Source organism: Corvus brachyrhynchos, unplaced genomic scaffold (genome assembly GCF_000691975.1).
Source record: "Corvus brachyrhynchos isolate BGI_N302 unplaced genomic scaffold, ASM69197v1 scaffold61, whole genome shotgun sequence".
Lineage (NCBI taxonomy): Eukaryota > Metazoa > Chordata > Aves > Passeriformes > Corvidae > Corvus > Corvus brachyrhynchos.
In genome coordinates, this window is record NW_008236478.1 from 2,602,596 (window position 1) to 2,615,229 (window position 12,634).

General features: G+C 40.4%; 1 protein-coding gene across 7 annotated transcripts in view; it reads left to right on the forward strand.

The window, feature by feature from the left end:
• The first annotated feature begins 6 nt into the window (after positions 1-6).
• Positions 7-12,634, forward strand: part of ZNF488 (zinc finger protein 488) — a 20,001-nt gene continuing 7,373 nt past the window's right edge. The window contains exons 1-3 of one of the 7 annotated variants that reach the window (XM_017725966.1): positions 7-110; positions 1,082-1,143; positions 3,274-11,041. In XM_017725966.1, coding sequence (XP_017581455.1) covers positions 10,700-11,041 — 342 coding nt within the window. In that variant the 5' untranslated portion in view covers positions 7-110; positions 1,082-1,143; positions 3,274-10,699. Of the gene's footprint in view, positions 11,042-12,634 lie in introns of all 7 variants that reach the window. The other 6 variants (XM_017725967.1, XM_017725969.1, XM_017725965.1 and 3 more) reach the window with 6 other exon arrangements.

Here is a 12,634-nt window from a genome sequence, read left to right on the forward strand (position 1 = left end):
TCCTCTTCTCTCGCCGAGAACTCTCGAGCATCAGTTGTTCTTTTTATTGGTTACAGCTCTCCTCATCCTTCCAACTTCGACAGGTGATCAGAGCATCGTGGCTGTTTTAGGTACCTACTTAGGATCTAACTGCTTTTAAGAAATTGATGAACTTTGTTTGGAATAGCTCACATTGTTATTCTCCGTTTGTGTGTATTCCTTATATCATGGATATCCATGTAGTAGAAATTTCTTACATAAGTTAGGAGCTGTTATTGCCATCAGTTTAAAATGTCACATTGATCTTTGAATGTGCAAATCTTTACATGAAAAGATTTCTATTGGAATTCAGTCCACTGAAAATGTTTGAAGCATTTTAATGACTTTGTTCTGAGATCTGACAGCTGCTAGTTGAAAGAAATGTCAGTAGAAACTTGATGGAAGATAAGATATTTAAATAGTTTTGTATTTTTAGTATAGTTGCTTTTAAATGAGAAGCAGTTGCACTCATGCATGAAATTCAGAATTTAATAATAAATTATGTCTCAGGAGTTTTCCCTTATTTTGGCTTTTAAAAATGCAAAATGTAGCACTTGACAGCTTTTGTTACCATTTCTTAAGTATAACTGGTACTAGAGAGAGGAATAGAGGAATTTCTTTGGGCAATAGGGTGATTAAATTTATGTCTTTTAATGTATAAAACTACACCAAAGCATAAGCTGTTCTTTGAGAATGCAATTCTTTTTTTTTGTTTGTTTGTTTGTTGTATTTAAGCTATACTGTTTTTCCAGTATTTCAAAGCAAAGTAGAGCTGCATTATGGAACTCTATAGAGATATAATTTTATAAAAAACCCCAGTTTTGTAGCCATAGAAATACTAATGTAAAGTCAAAGTATTTAGATGCTGTTAGCTGAACGTAATATAACTAGATGAGAAAGTATAAAAATAAATTATGTGTAAGAATTACAGATTGTACCCAAGATCTTACAAAAGAAATTACTTGGCTAAATCCTAGTATTTACAGATGGATATTTCCGTGTCTGTAATGTTGTGATTCTGTTAATATAATTTTCACGCAGTACAGTCTTATCTTACCTGCAGTTGCTATTGACAAACACCAGGTCAAAGAACAAAATATTTTCTTGGAAAGCACATTACTTTAGGTAAGACCTCTTTTAATTTACAAAATTGCTTTCAATTAAAAGGTTTCTTGGCTTCATTGTAGTGTAAAATAACTTATTTATGTTGCTTCCCACAATTTCACCTTGCATAGTGTCCTTCAGCTCTGTCACTTGCTCTTATTGGAGTTGACATCATGTAGTAAGTTTAGCACTAATGTAAATAAGATTAGTGTAAGTTAATGCCACTTAGTACTGTTGAAGAAATCTCCAGCATCAGCCATGTGAAAGTAACTGATCCTTGTTTAAAAATGTTTCATTTTAAATACAAATGATGAACATGTGAAATCACAAAAAAATAAACAGGTGTATGTGTGGCTGTATGTATAGTTGTGAATGCATGTATGTGGATATATGCTTTTTTGTCTTTATGTATATGCTTTTCTGTTGGAAAGAAACAGAGCAGATATTACTGTTTTTTTAAAGTTGCCGAAATCTATAGCAGGACTCTTAAATAGGAGCATACCTTAATATATCTTTAATTTTAACCAGATAATGTAATTTTTAAAAATTTCTGAAAAAGAGTAATCAATGTGAATTGTATGAAGAGAGAAGACAAATATTTGTGACTGTTTTCACAAGTTACACATTTTGTTTCTGTCTGTTTGTGTTTGGATCAGTCTGTTTGTGCTTGATTCACACTGTTTGTGCTTGGGTCGTGTTTTTGGTTTGCTGTTGTTTCTCCGTTTTCTGTGGTTGCATACAGGCAATGGTGGTTTTGTATGCATAGATGCCTTGGTGAAGGAGCAAATGCACAGATCTATGTGAGAACAAATGTGCTAGCACAAATTGCTGTGGTCAGGGCTGCTGTTTATGTGAATCAAGGATTTTGCTGAAAGTAGGTACACACATCTGTGTGACAAGTAACTTTCTTACACTCTGTGACAGATGAATAGTTGCCTTCTTTATTCCCTCTGTCATGGAATAACATTTGCTTTCTGTTCTGCATGTCCCCTGTAAAATTCAAACTTCCTGTGATATTTTGGGGCATTATGTCAATTGCTGAATGGTGAACAATGCCAGAGCAGCAGGTGCAGAAACCAGACCAAGTCTATGAGGTGACCACCAGCACAATGCCGGCCTGGAATATGAAATACTTTGAGCTCTGAACTGAAATGTATCCATACAGTGTATGGCATGTACAGCTGTATAAGCAGCTGAAATTATTTATTTGTAACATTTACAGTCTGATAATCCTCGACCCTGGCTGAAGAATTAAAACATGCTCCCTTTATCCTACAGAAGCCCAGTTTTTTCCTTTATCCCACAGAAACCCTGTTTTTTAGGTCTTAGGCCTTGAAACCACAAGCGTGAAGTGGTGGATAGCCATACTGCTTCATAAAATAGAACATCTGTAAGCCAGTGAAGAGTCAGCCCTTCACACAAAGATAAAGTCTTTGAAAGGCAGTAGACTACGGAGCTGTAGTCATCCCCTCTTCATCCACAGGTGGATTGTCTGATTTATGAAAGACTTGTACAACCCAGTACCATCCAACAGGGTCCATTAGATAAGATGCAGTGCCAGACAGAAGTGTTCATTCTGTCCTTGGGACCAGCCCAGCTGGAAAGGAATATTGACATTTTATGCATCATGAAGCCAAATTCCTAGATACAGTCTATTTGAAACGCTGGGATTGCAGAAAATAAATGTATTTCATGCTTTCCAATGGATGCAGCATGGTATTACTGTTGCTCATTGTCCAGTTTGAGATATCAAGAGTTCTCCCAGTGCCTGCGTTGATTTCTTGTATTTGAGCACTGGAAGGGATGGAACAGAGACCTCAGTGGCCCTGTTGTTTGTGTCCTGCCAGACTGAAAACCTCCAGCTAAATCAAGGAAGACTTCATGTGCAACTGTGCAGATACTGTTGCATCACGCATGCCAACAAGAGAGTATTAACCAGGCTTTCCAGCTGTGTGGGATAGCCCATTCCTTTCCTACCTACCACATTTTTTGCCATGGAAGAGAGTGGAGGTAGAAATAGGGGTTCAATGTGGAAATTCTGAAAACCATAGGGAAGTTTGGTGCTGAGTTGCCATTTGAGAGCCAGTGGGGTGAGAGTACGTGACTCTGCTGGGACTTCTTCAAATCTCAGTTTTTTTCTCATCAAACTAGATGTAATGCTCAGTCTCAGGCATTTTGTTCCTGGACATCAGGTGAAGACTGGAAATTGCATCCTTGTGGTGGTCTTGGAGACGTGACTTAATCTTCACCTGCTTTGGAGAGGGAGGTCTGCGTGTCTGTGTGGCAGCTACCATGCGTCAGGAGAGAGGCCACTTCAACTTTCCCTAGTCTCAGAGAAAATAAGAAGAAACCTGAAAGCTTTTCTTTTAATTTCCACTTCCAAATGGTTCCTGTATGTCACAAGACTTGTTTAAAGCAAATGTGGAGCATGAGGTATTTGTTCATTTCCAAGCAGGGATTTTAGCTCTGTCTTCTTCATTATTCCCACTGAAGTTTGAGAGATTGTTCATAATAAAAAGATTTGGCAGTTTCATGATTCACTAGGCTGGGTATCCAGCCAAGATATAATGATGGTTCATCAAAAGCTGTCAGCTTACATTGCATGTACTGGGGATTTCAGATGATGGAAGACAATCTGAAGACCACAGAGCCTTAAAATAGTAAGAATTGGAGAACTGCTCCCTGAAGATGTCATGATGATACAATAAAAAAGTGGTAAGCACTCCATAAGCTTGGAGGTCTCTAATTCACAATAAAACCTCTATAAGGGCCCAGTTTCTGAAAGCTCAGAACAGACACTATGCTCCTCACCCCAAGCTGCCTCCTGATCATTCCAGAGGATGCTAGACAGTGAGTTTCCTTACTTCTAGTCATTATTTTTAGGGACTTGCCAGGTCAGAGTTGTGCAGCTGCTGTACAGAAAAGTATGATGAAAGCTGGGGAAGCCTGGAATGCTGAGGGAAGACCATTTGCATGCATCAGGCTAGTTCAGTCCCAGTTTTACTTCACTCTTTAGATTCAGTTCATCTCTGCAGCCAGCAAAATCCTCCTTGATGCATAGTTGTATTTTCTTCTGCTTCTTCCCAGATGCCTAGCTCAGGTAAGCAAGTCAGGCAAGCATGACTGAATCATGCCAGGAGAACAGGGGATATGTCAGATGAGCAGTACATCAATTGAGAAGAACTGAGAAGAGAGGTACTCAAAATATGGCCCAGCTGTAGCCCTGCAAAGTAGCTGTAGCAAAAAAAAAAAGTAAAATATTCCAGTCTCCCCAGGTTTTATTGTCATTCTCTCATTTATTTTATCAGTGCTGATTGGGCTGTTCTTAATGCATGGATGGGATGTGGCTCTCTGGCAGGAAAGAGACCTCTTTGGATCAGCTGCCCTCTTGCTTCTCTGCAGAATCACTTCTGGGATCCAGATTTGTGACCAGTAAAAATGGGAAGATGAAAGAGCATAGTCAAAGCTCAGAAATTCAGGGTGTATTGTCTTATGCCCATCTCAAAGATGGACAGGTTGCTAAATGTGAGACTCAGAAATGAGTGACATATGAGTAGTTTCTGTTAAAACCCAAAGAAATTCTTTCCTTTCCAAGGTAACCCAAGACCTTTGCATACTCTGCTAGGGGTATAATGTCTGTCTGAGGGGTAGCAAACCCCCAGATGGCTTTGTTCATCCCAGACACGCTGTGAATGGCAGCACATAGCTATATCTCCAAGTGGTTTTGTACAGTTTTCTTCACGTGTGCGGGATTTTCAGCAGTGAAGGTGCAAAGAAACCACTTCATGCTCAAAAAGACCTGACCTGCACCCAAGCTGAGCACATAAGCTGTCTTGCAGTAGCAGTAAGCTAAAAGAAATTACTTGTTTAGACTTTTCATGCTGTTAAAGGACTTCTCAGCTTGTAATTGAATTTAGGAAATGGGTTCTAGTTTTGGTATTTATTTCGTGGGTTCTGAATTTACTTATTTTTTAAAACAAGAATTCTCCTTTTTTTTTCATTTTCTACCAGTTTCCTTCTGTTTTAGTTTTGAGTTTTCTCCTTTGCAGTTTGCAACTTAAATAAAGGGAGAAGAAAAACTGGCACAGAAGCAAACCAATTGTATAAAACCCAAGAGTAGATTTTCTCACTTTTCTATCTTGTATTCCCTTGAAATTTCCTTCATGTGTTAAGAATCCTCAGTTCCTTATAACAACAGAAAATAATAAATGCTGCAGACAGAACCACTCTGTCTGCATCAGCTCAATTCCTTTATTATCTGTAGTTTATTGTGCATGACACTGCACGTCTGATCGTGGATTCCTCGGACCGAAAGACCTGCTATTGAAATCAAAGGCAGTTTTGGCAACGGCCACAGGACTGCACTGGCACAAAGTCACAGGTTATATGCTTCAGGGAAAATGCCATCACACTTTGGAGCAGAAAGGAGTAAGTTAAAAGGTGAAGGAAATGATGGCTCCAGTATTTAATATTTCTGGGTTGCTTTTTTTTTTCTTTCAGTTTGGTTGACATGGGAAATGCAGAGCTATAGTGTTTACATTAACTCCTGCTCTGAAGAAAGTCTGGAGTAGATATAAAAATAGTTGGAAAGACTGTGGGATGATGCTTTCCAGGATCAAATACTTTCAATTATTTTTATGAGTAACTTCTGTGTCATTTTTTTTCCAACTAAGGTAATTGCTTTGAAAGTGATATAACTATATGCAAATTAATCTACAGTTAAAATGGAAGTAAAGGTGAAATAGAAGAAGCTGTTGACATTTAAAAACAATAAAATTAATTTTAGAGAAACAGTTTTTATTATCTGCTTCTGGTTTTGATTATGAAGAGCTGAACTAGTTAAATAAGTTCTGGCTGAAAACGTTCCCCTCTTGCAAATGTGATTAATTTGTTTCCTTCACACTTGCATGGTTGGTCATAATATTAAGCAGGGCTACCAGTGCCTTTATGGCCACTAAGAAGCTCCAAATGGTGCCACAGTTCAGTGTGGTTACCATGGCAAGGAGAATCGGGTCAAGTCCTCTGAAAACAGGATGCAGGGGAGTCCTTCCTCAAATTGGTCTTTCAGCATTTGGGAATTTCCAGACATTTCTTAGAAGAGCTTGCAGTGACATCTGAAGGCCATGCAGTAGGAAATCAGGGATCTGAAACTTCCTTTCTTTTCCTCTCTGGAAACATGTTTTTCTCATGAGATGCAGGAGCGATGTAAACATTTTTCAGGAAGGCAGAAGTTGTAAGCCTCATTAGTTAATGGGATGCTATACAAATGCTAGGAAATGGGGAGAGACTGGGAGAAGGCCATCTGCAGAGTTCCAGCTTGGAAGAACACTCAGGAAACCAAAAGTTAACTGGCAATTTGTGTGCTGCTCTGGAGGCAAGCAGGCTGGGAGCATTTGCTGTGAGCACCATCTATTTCATGCGCTTTTTAATGGAACATCCACAATTGCATAATCCATAGGGAGTTGCCTGCCCATAGGTCCTTGTTCTTTGACAGATCTGTCACACTTCTCAGAGATCAAGATGCAAAATCCATCACTCAGGGACATGGTATATGTGTATCAGATACTCTCTGGGGGATGAAGAGTCCATTAAATAGCAAGTCCCTAAACTCATCCATATGAAGAATTCACATCTGTGACAGATAGAATATGGAGACTACCCATCATCTAACAGGTGATTTGAGTCTAATGTGCTACTAAAGCACTATAAATATTCATTTTATTTCAGCCTCTCAGAGATGTCTGTGGGTGATCCCAGAGGGATAGGAACTGCTTATGCAGAACCTGAGTGAGAATAGAAAGATCATGTTGTATGAGGGGGATCATGTCTCTGAGAAGCAAGGGTACTTCCAGCATTGGCAGTTTGAGGCAAGCATATCATTGCCTGCACGATACAGAGCTGAAGATATGACCTTCACAATGAAGCTTATGGTAGACTTCTGAGAGTGAATGGAGTCTTATGTGCAACAGCTAGGGAACCTGTGAGAAATGAAGGCACAGCAGATTTATTGCTCCTTAAAGGAGGTAGCAAAAATGTGGAAATCAATGGCATTAAGACAAGAGTAATCAGCTGGGGGAAGTAATGGGGAATTCTCTGTTATGAGAATTTTCTCTCTTCACTCACAGGGAAGAATGTGAGCAATTCACCTACTTCAGCCTGTCAAATTAAAATGCCAGGCATTCTAGTATACCTTCTCCATTTCTCATTATGACTCCATTTGTAGGTTCTTAGTGAATTTCTTTTGACTTTGAAGACTGTTGGCAAAGATGTGAGATTTGCATTGAAACCAGATTTTATAATTAGACGAGAGCTCAGGTACTGGATTCATGGTTTCGTGTAGAATTCTCATTCAGGCTCAAGTGTGAAGTTCCTGAAAACTTAAAGGAAGTTTTATCAAAAAAACTCTTAAGCATCATGGCTGTGGCTGAAGTTTTGGCTTTAGATTATAACCAGATGAAAAACATGTAGAGGTGCAAGCTTACATCCAAATTGAGGGGTATTTCAGATTTATATTCTGGCCTACATGCCCATGTTCTTTTTTTTTTTTTCTAGCTCATTTTCACTGTCTGTTTTGAGTGCTGTGGGTGGTGCTGCTGTATTTCAGCATTTCTGAGATCTCTGGTGGTGGTTTCAAGGTATGAGTTTGCGTGGACTGTTACACAGCCACCTTCTGCACTGGCAGGTGCCACAGTGTGGTCACACTCCTGCTGACCCTGTCTGAGAATCCAGCAGATGCCCTCTGGCAGCAGTTGGACCTGACCTTGCACACAGCCATTCCTCAGCTGTCTCTGGGTTTGCCATGAGTGGAGGCAGGACTGACAAAAGCAGAGCTGTCTAGGGCCCTGGGCAACATCATGCCCATGCTTTGTTGAGATTTACTTCTGTAAAGTGTCAGTGAGTATTTGACTGGACTTACTGGGGGAAGAGCACTGCGTGGATTTAGGCTTGGGATGATGCTAAACTTCCCTGAGCTTTGCTGAAAAGGCACCTCTGTGTGCATTTTCCAGACACCACTATCCTCAAAGTAAAATCTGTGTTAGTAAACTTTCTTTAGCAGTGCCACACAGCCTGATAAATTTCTTCAACAGCAACAGCCATTGAAAAGTCACTTTGAAAAGTAATTTTAAAAAGTCTGCAATGTAAAAATGAATTACGTAGGTTGTCTGTGGGTACCCTCTCTGATGCTACAGCTGCTGGCTTGCACAATCCAGCCATAATATTACAGTGATGCCTTTGTAGATACCTCCTCTTCACCTCTTACTCCTGTTGTCCATGGTACTTTTACCTCCCTTCAGCTCATCTGTTTCATTTCCTTTGCTCCACCACAGAGCTGAGAAAGTAAATCAGTTTAATTTTTTTCTCTCAAGTCATGTCTCAAGCTTCAATCTTTACTTTTGAGGAAGTCAGTATTTCAGTTCTCCGTGGTAAGGGTGGCAGGTACCAGAGAACCCCCTATCACTCCTCACCTGTGCAGGAGGCAGGACTTGTTCCAGTACTGCCCTGGATGAATCTGCACTTCAGAATGGAGACCCCTGAGCATGGGCATGTTGGAAAACCCACAGGATCCAGCACATCCCTTTGCAGAGGTAGCAGCTCGTTTTGAAAACAGTACAGTCATATTTGCTTGTTGTTATCCCTCAGCCGATGAACTTGGCTCAGTAACAGAAGCTGAAATCTTGTGGATGCAGAGGGAAGAGCTTTCTCATGCTATTTGGAGACTGTAGAAAAAGATTCACACTTTTTCTTCTAATGGTGTTGCAGAGTATCCCCACTCTCCACTCTAAGTACCAGCAGCACAGCTTCAGCCAACACTGTAGATTTAAATTACTCTCCCTACCTGACATAACCCTGACCAGACCCTATCAAACCCAGTACCTGTGGAGGCACCTAACCTCCTGTTTGAGCAGAAGGTGGCAGGGAGAATGACCCTCTCCTGAGAGAAAGGATTCCTGCCTGACAGGGTGCTCAGAGGCTGCAGCGATTCAACACACCGACAGCACCAGGGGCTGGGGGATGTCCTGCTTCACTTTGTCGTGGGACACTGTGTTATGCTGAGATGTGACACTAGATGGTGCATTCGCCAAATGATTGGAAAAGAGGGCTCTTCCCAGTGTCGAAACCTTTTGGCTCAAGGCTGATGGTAACTGTCCCATCTGCTGTGTAATCACAGTGCATCCTTTTCACAAATTTTCACAAAAGTGACCCTTCTGTGCAAGAGTTGAGTTCTGTGCTTCCACAGCTGCCAGGGTGGCATTTTGAGACTTTGGCACTTATGCATGTAGGTTTGGGGGATTTTTTGTCTGATCACAGATTAAGTTAACAAGTCACTTAGAAACAAGCAAACTTTTTTGTCATACTGGGTTTTAGGGATGCTTAAGGTTGGATAGAGGAGGTATATTATCCCACTCTTTGCCTTGGTTGTGTGGTTTAGGCCTTCATCCTTCCGATGATTACTACATACTGAATGTATGACCATGTATTTTAATATTTTTAGGGTAGGGTCTTAGACCTTGCCTACAAGGAATAAATTATACTGAATTAACTACACTGGTTTAGAAATTGATTTAGTTAAATCAGTACAACTCTCCTGAGCACTTTATACCACTTCAATTTAAGTCATAAGTCAGTGAGTAACAAATCAATTCTGTTGGCAGAGAGTGAGAAAGATTAGACTAGATCTTCAGCCCTTCTATCTCAGTATTTATTAGGCTAAGGCCTCTTCAGGGCTTGTTGCTGTTCTCTTTAATTTTTTCTGCCTAATGGACCTGATCCAGCTCTTGATGGCGTAAATGAGGGGTTTTCCATGACCTCCAGCTGGGAGCTGGAGATGGCTATATCTTTATTAGAAGCCTAGAGAGGCTTAGAATGACAAATAACTCAAGCCTGTCTCCTCACTGCATACTGAGTTCTCAGATTGTGGCTCATATTGCAGAAGTTGCCTCTGCAATGACAAATATATTATTCTACATTCAGGGCAGAAAAATTCATCCTCTAAAGACAGCAATCTCTACTAACATTGTGCTAGGAGTATCACTATGCAAAGAGTCATAATCTGATTTGATTTTCTCAACAACAGCTGATAACATATATTTAAGGCAGGCTGAAAATAATTCTTTTCAGGAATTGCCTCAAATGTTGTGCATTCTGGTTGGATAGACTCAGGACTCAGATTATTCCTGGTTTTGTAGCAGCTTAACCAGAATCTAGACTGATGTTGCACTTAAGTGAAAAAAGCACAGCTTTTTCAAAATGCGCTTCAAAAAGTCTTGCTTTTTTTTTGTTGCTGTTCTCTTTCTCTTCCTTTGTTCACACTTCTACAAACTACTACTAGTAAGAAGGATATCTGAGAATATGTTTAACAAGAATATGCTGAGTTCTACTCACTGCAAATTTTGCTTATTGTTCCCCAAGCTTCTTACTCCTGTCTGTAGAGAGCAGCAGTTGAACTCTTGGACTGTCTGCCTTTTCCTGGAAGAGTAATTCACTTGTTTACAAACCTGAGATTTTGATTTAGTGCAAAGTAATCTTTCTCTTTCTGAACTGGATGTTAATAAAGCTGTAAACTCTGTAACAAGCAATGTTCTGTCATACTCTTAAAATTCACCTACAGCTCCTGGAAGTCTTTGTATTTCAAGTAGTGATGCCACCTTCCACTTCTATCTCTATGCCAAATGTGATTTCTTGTGTTTTTTACAGGTTTATAATGGAACTTACATCTTTGCCTAAATTCCTTTGGACAAGTGACAACAAGCTTCTGCATCACCATTTTCCGGACATACTGGCTACTGTTCATACCACACAAGACATCCCTGAAGAAGTTGTTTTTGGACCATGCATGCTCCAGAACACCCTGCTGGACACTGTGGCTTTCATTGCTCTCAAGTGTTCCGATAGACGGACCATCCACTATGTATTTAAGGTATGAGATAACAATGTTTAATGTTCCACCTATCAAAAAGAGTTACACCACCCCTGAGAAGGTAACTTTGCAACAGGTAGGTTCTTGTTTTGTTCAGCACAAGTAACAGCTCCTTCAAAGAGAAGTAGCCAGTGCCTTTCTAATTTATGAGCTGCAGACTGGAAGGACCTAAGGAAAATTGTTTCCTTTGCAGGAAAAATACAAAGTCCTACTTCTATGCTGACGATTGATGGCCTGCTTCAGATCTGATGTGGAATAGAAGGAAAGAGGGACAAATAGTTTAGTAACAGCTAGCTCAGGTTTTGTCAGGACAAAGGAGGTTTACCTGGAGGTATCACAGCCCTGTGAGAACAGAGGGGGAACACTTTGGCATTGCACTGATTCATGCAGGTGGTACATTCATAGCATGTATTTACAGATCTGGGCAACTGCTAACCCAGTGTGCTCAGTTATCCTTTAAAGTGAAACCACAATGGCAGTCAGGCAACTAGTCCACACAATCTTTGGGCAGCCACAACTTAACTGCTATTAGGACATGGACCTCCTCAAGTTACCTCAGATAGGTATGTCTGTGTTACAGCTACACTTTTCAATCACTGTTCAACCCCAGGATTGTGATGGAGTGTTAACTCTCTGGCTCTAATTCCCCAAATTTTTTTGTTCCATAGCCACTGTTTATCATGCTGTCCTCTTACCCTGGATTTCTGGGTCTTAGAGTGCTTTTCAGTCACCACTGGCCTAGATGAAGACAGAGAGGTGTTTTACAGTGTGAAGAAAGCAAATTTCCCACATTCTATGGCTTGGATGGATCTGGGAGAGATCCAGGTTTGCCTAAGATTTCTGTGCTTCAGAGGAGAGAAATCCCAGGGCATATGTGTAATATGGAAGTGTAGTGGTTTGGTTCTAAATATCCATTACCTACTTATTTTGCTTCTGTGAGATAAGAATTAGGAGAAAACAAAGCAGGCACAAAACTTAAAAGAATATAAAGAAGTTTATTAACAGAACTAAAAGAAAAAAAGTAAGAGTCAGACTAAACCTTCAGAACACTTCTCTTCCCCCCACCTTTCTCCCTTCTCCAACTGACAGTGTAAAAAGACAACCCTTGAGATTTTCAGTCAGTTTACCACCTCTATAATAATCTCAGTTCACTTCGGGAGAGGAGTCTCTCTTGCTCATGCTGTGGAGACATCTCCACAACAAACAGTCCTCTCATGGCTTCAGTGTCACAACGAGACAGCTGCCTGGCTTGGTTCTCTGCTCTCTCGTCTTACAGCTTTCCCACAACTGTTTTCGAGGGTTCAATCTTGAGCTAATGGGGTACCATTTTAAGGTTGAGCTGTTCAGAAACAAACGTTCTCTTCACCCATCTCTGGGAGCATCTTCATTTCTAGGAACAGAGGTCTTCTTCTTCCCTGGGAACAAGGGTCTTCATCACTTTCATCTCTCTCTGTTCAAGCTTCTCACCAGATCACAGCTACTTCAACATTTGCTTATTTCAGCACAGGTGCCTTTGCTCATGGTTGTGGTTTGAACGCTCCACACCCCCATGCTTTTAATGAAATTACAAAGGGTACTCTGATGCATCCCAGT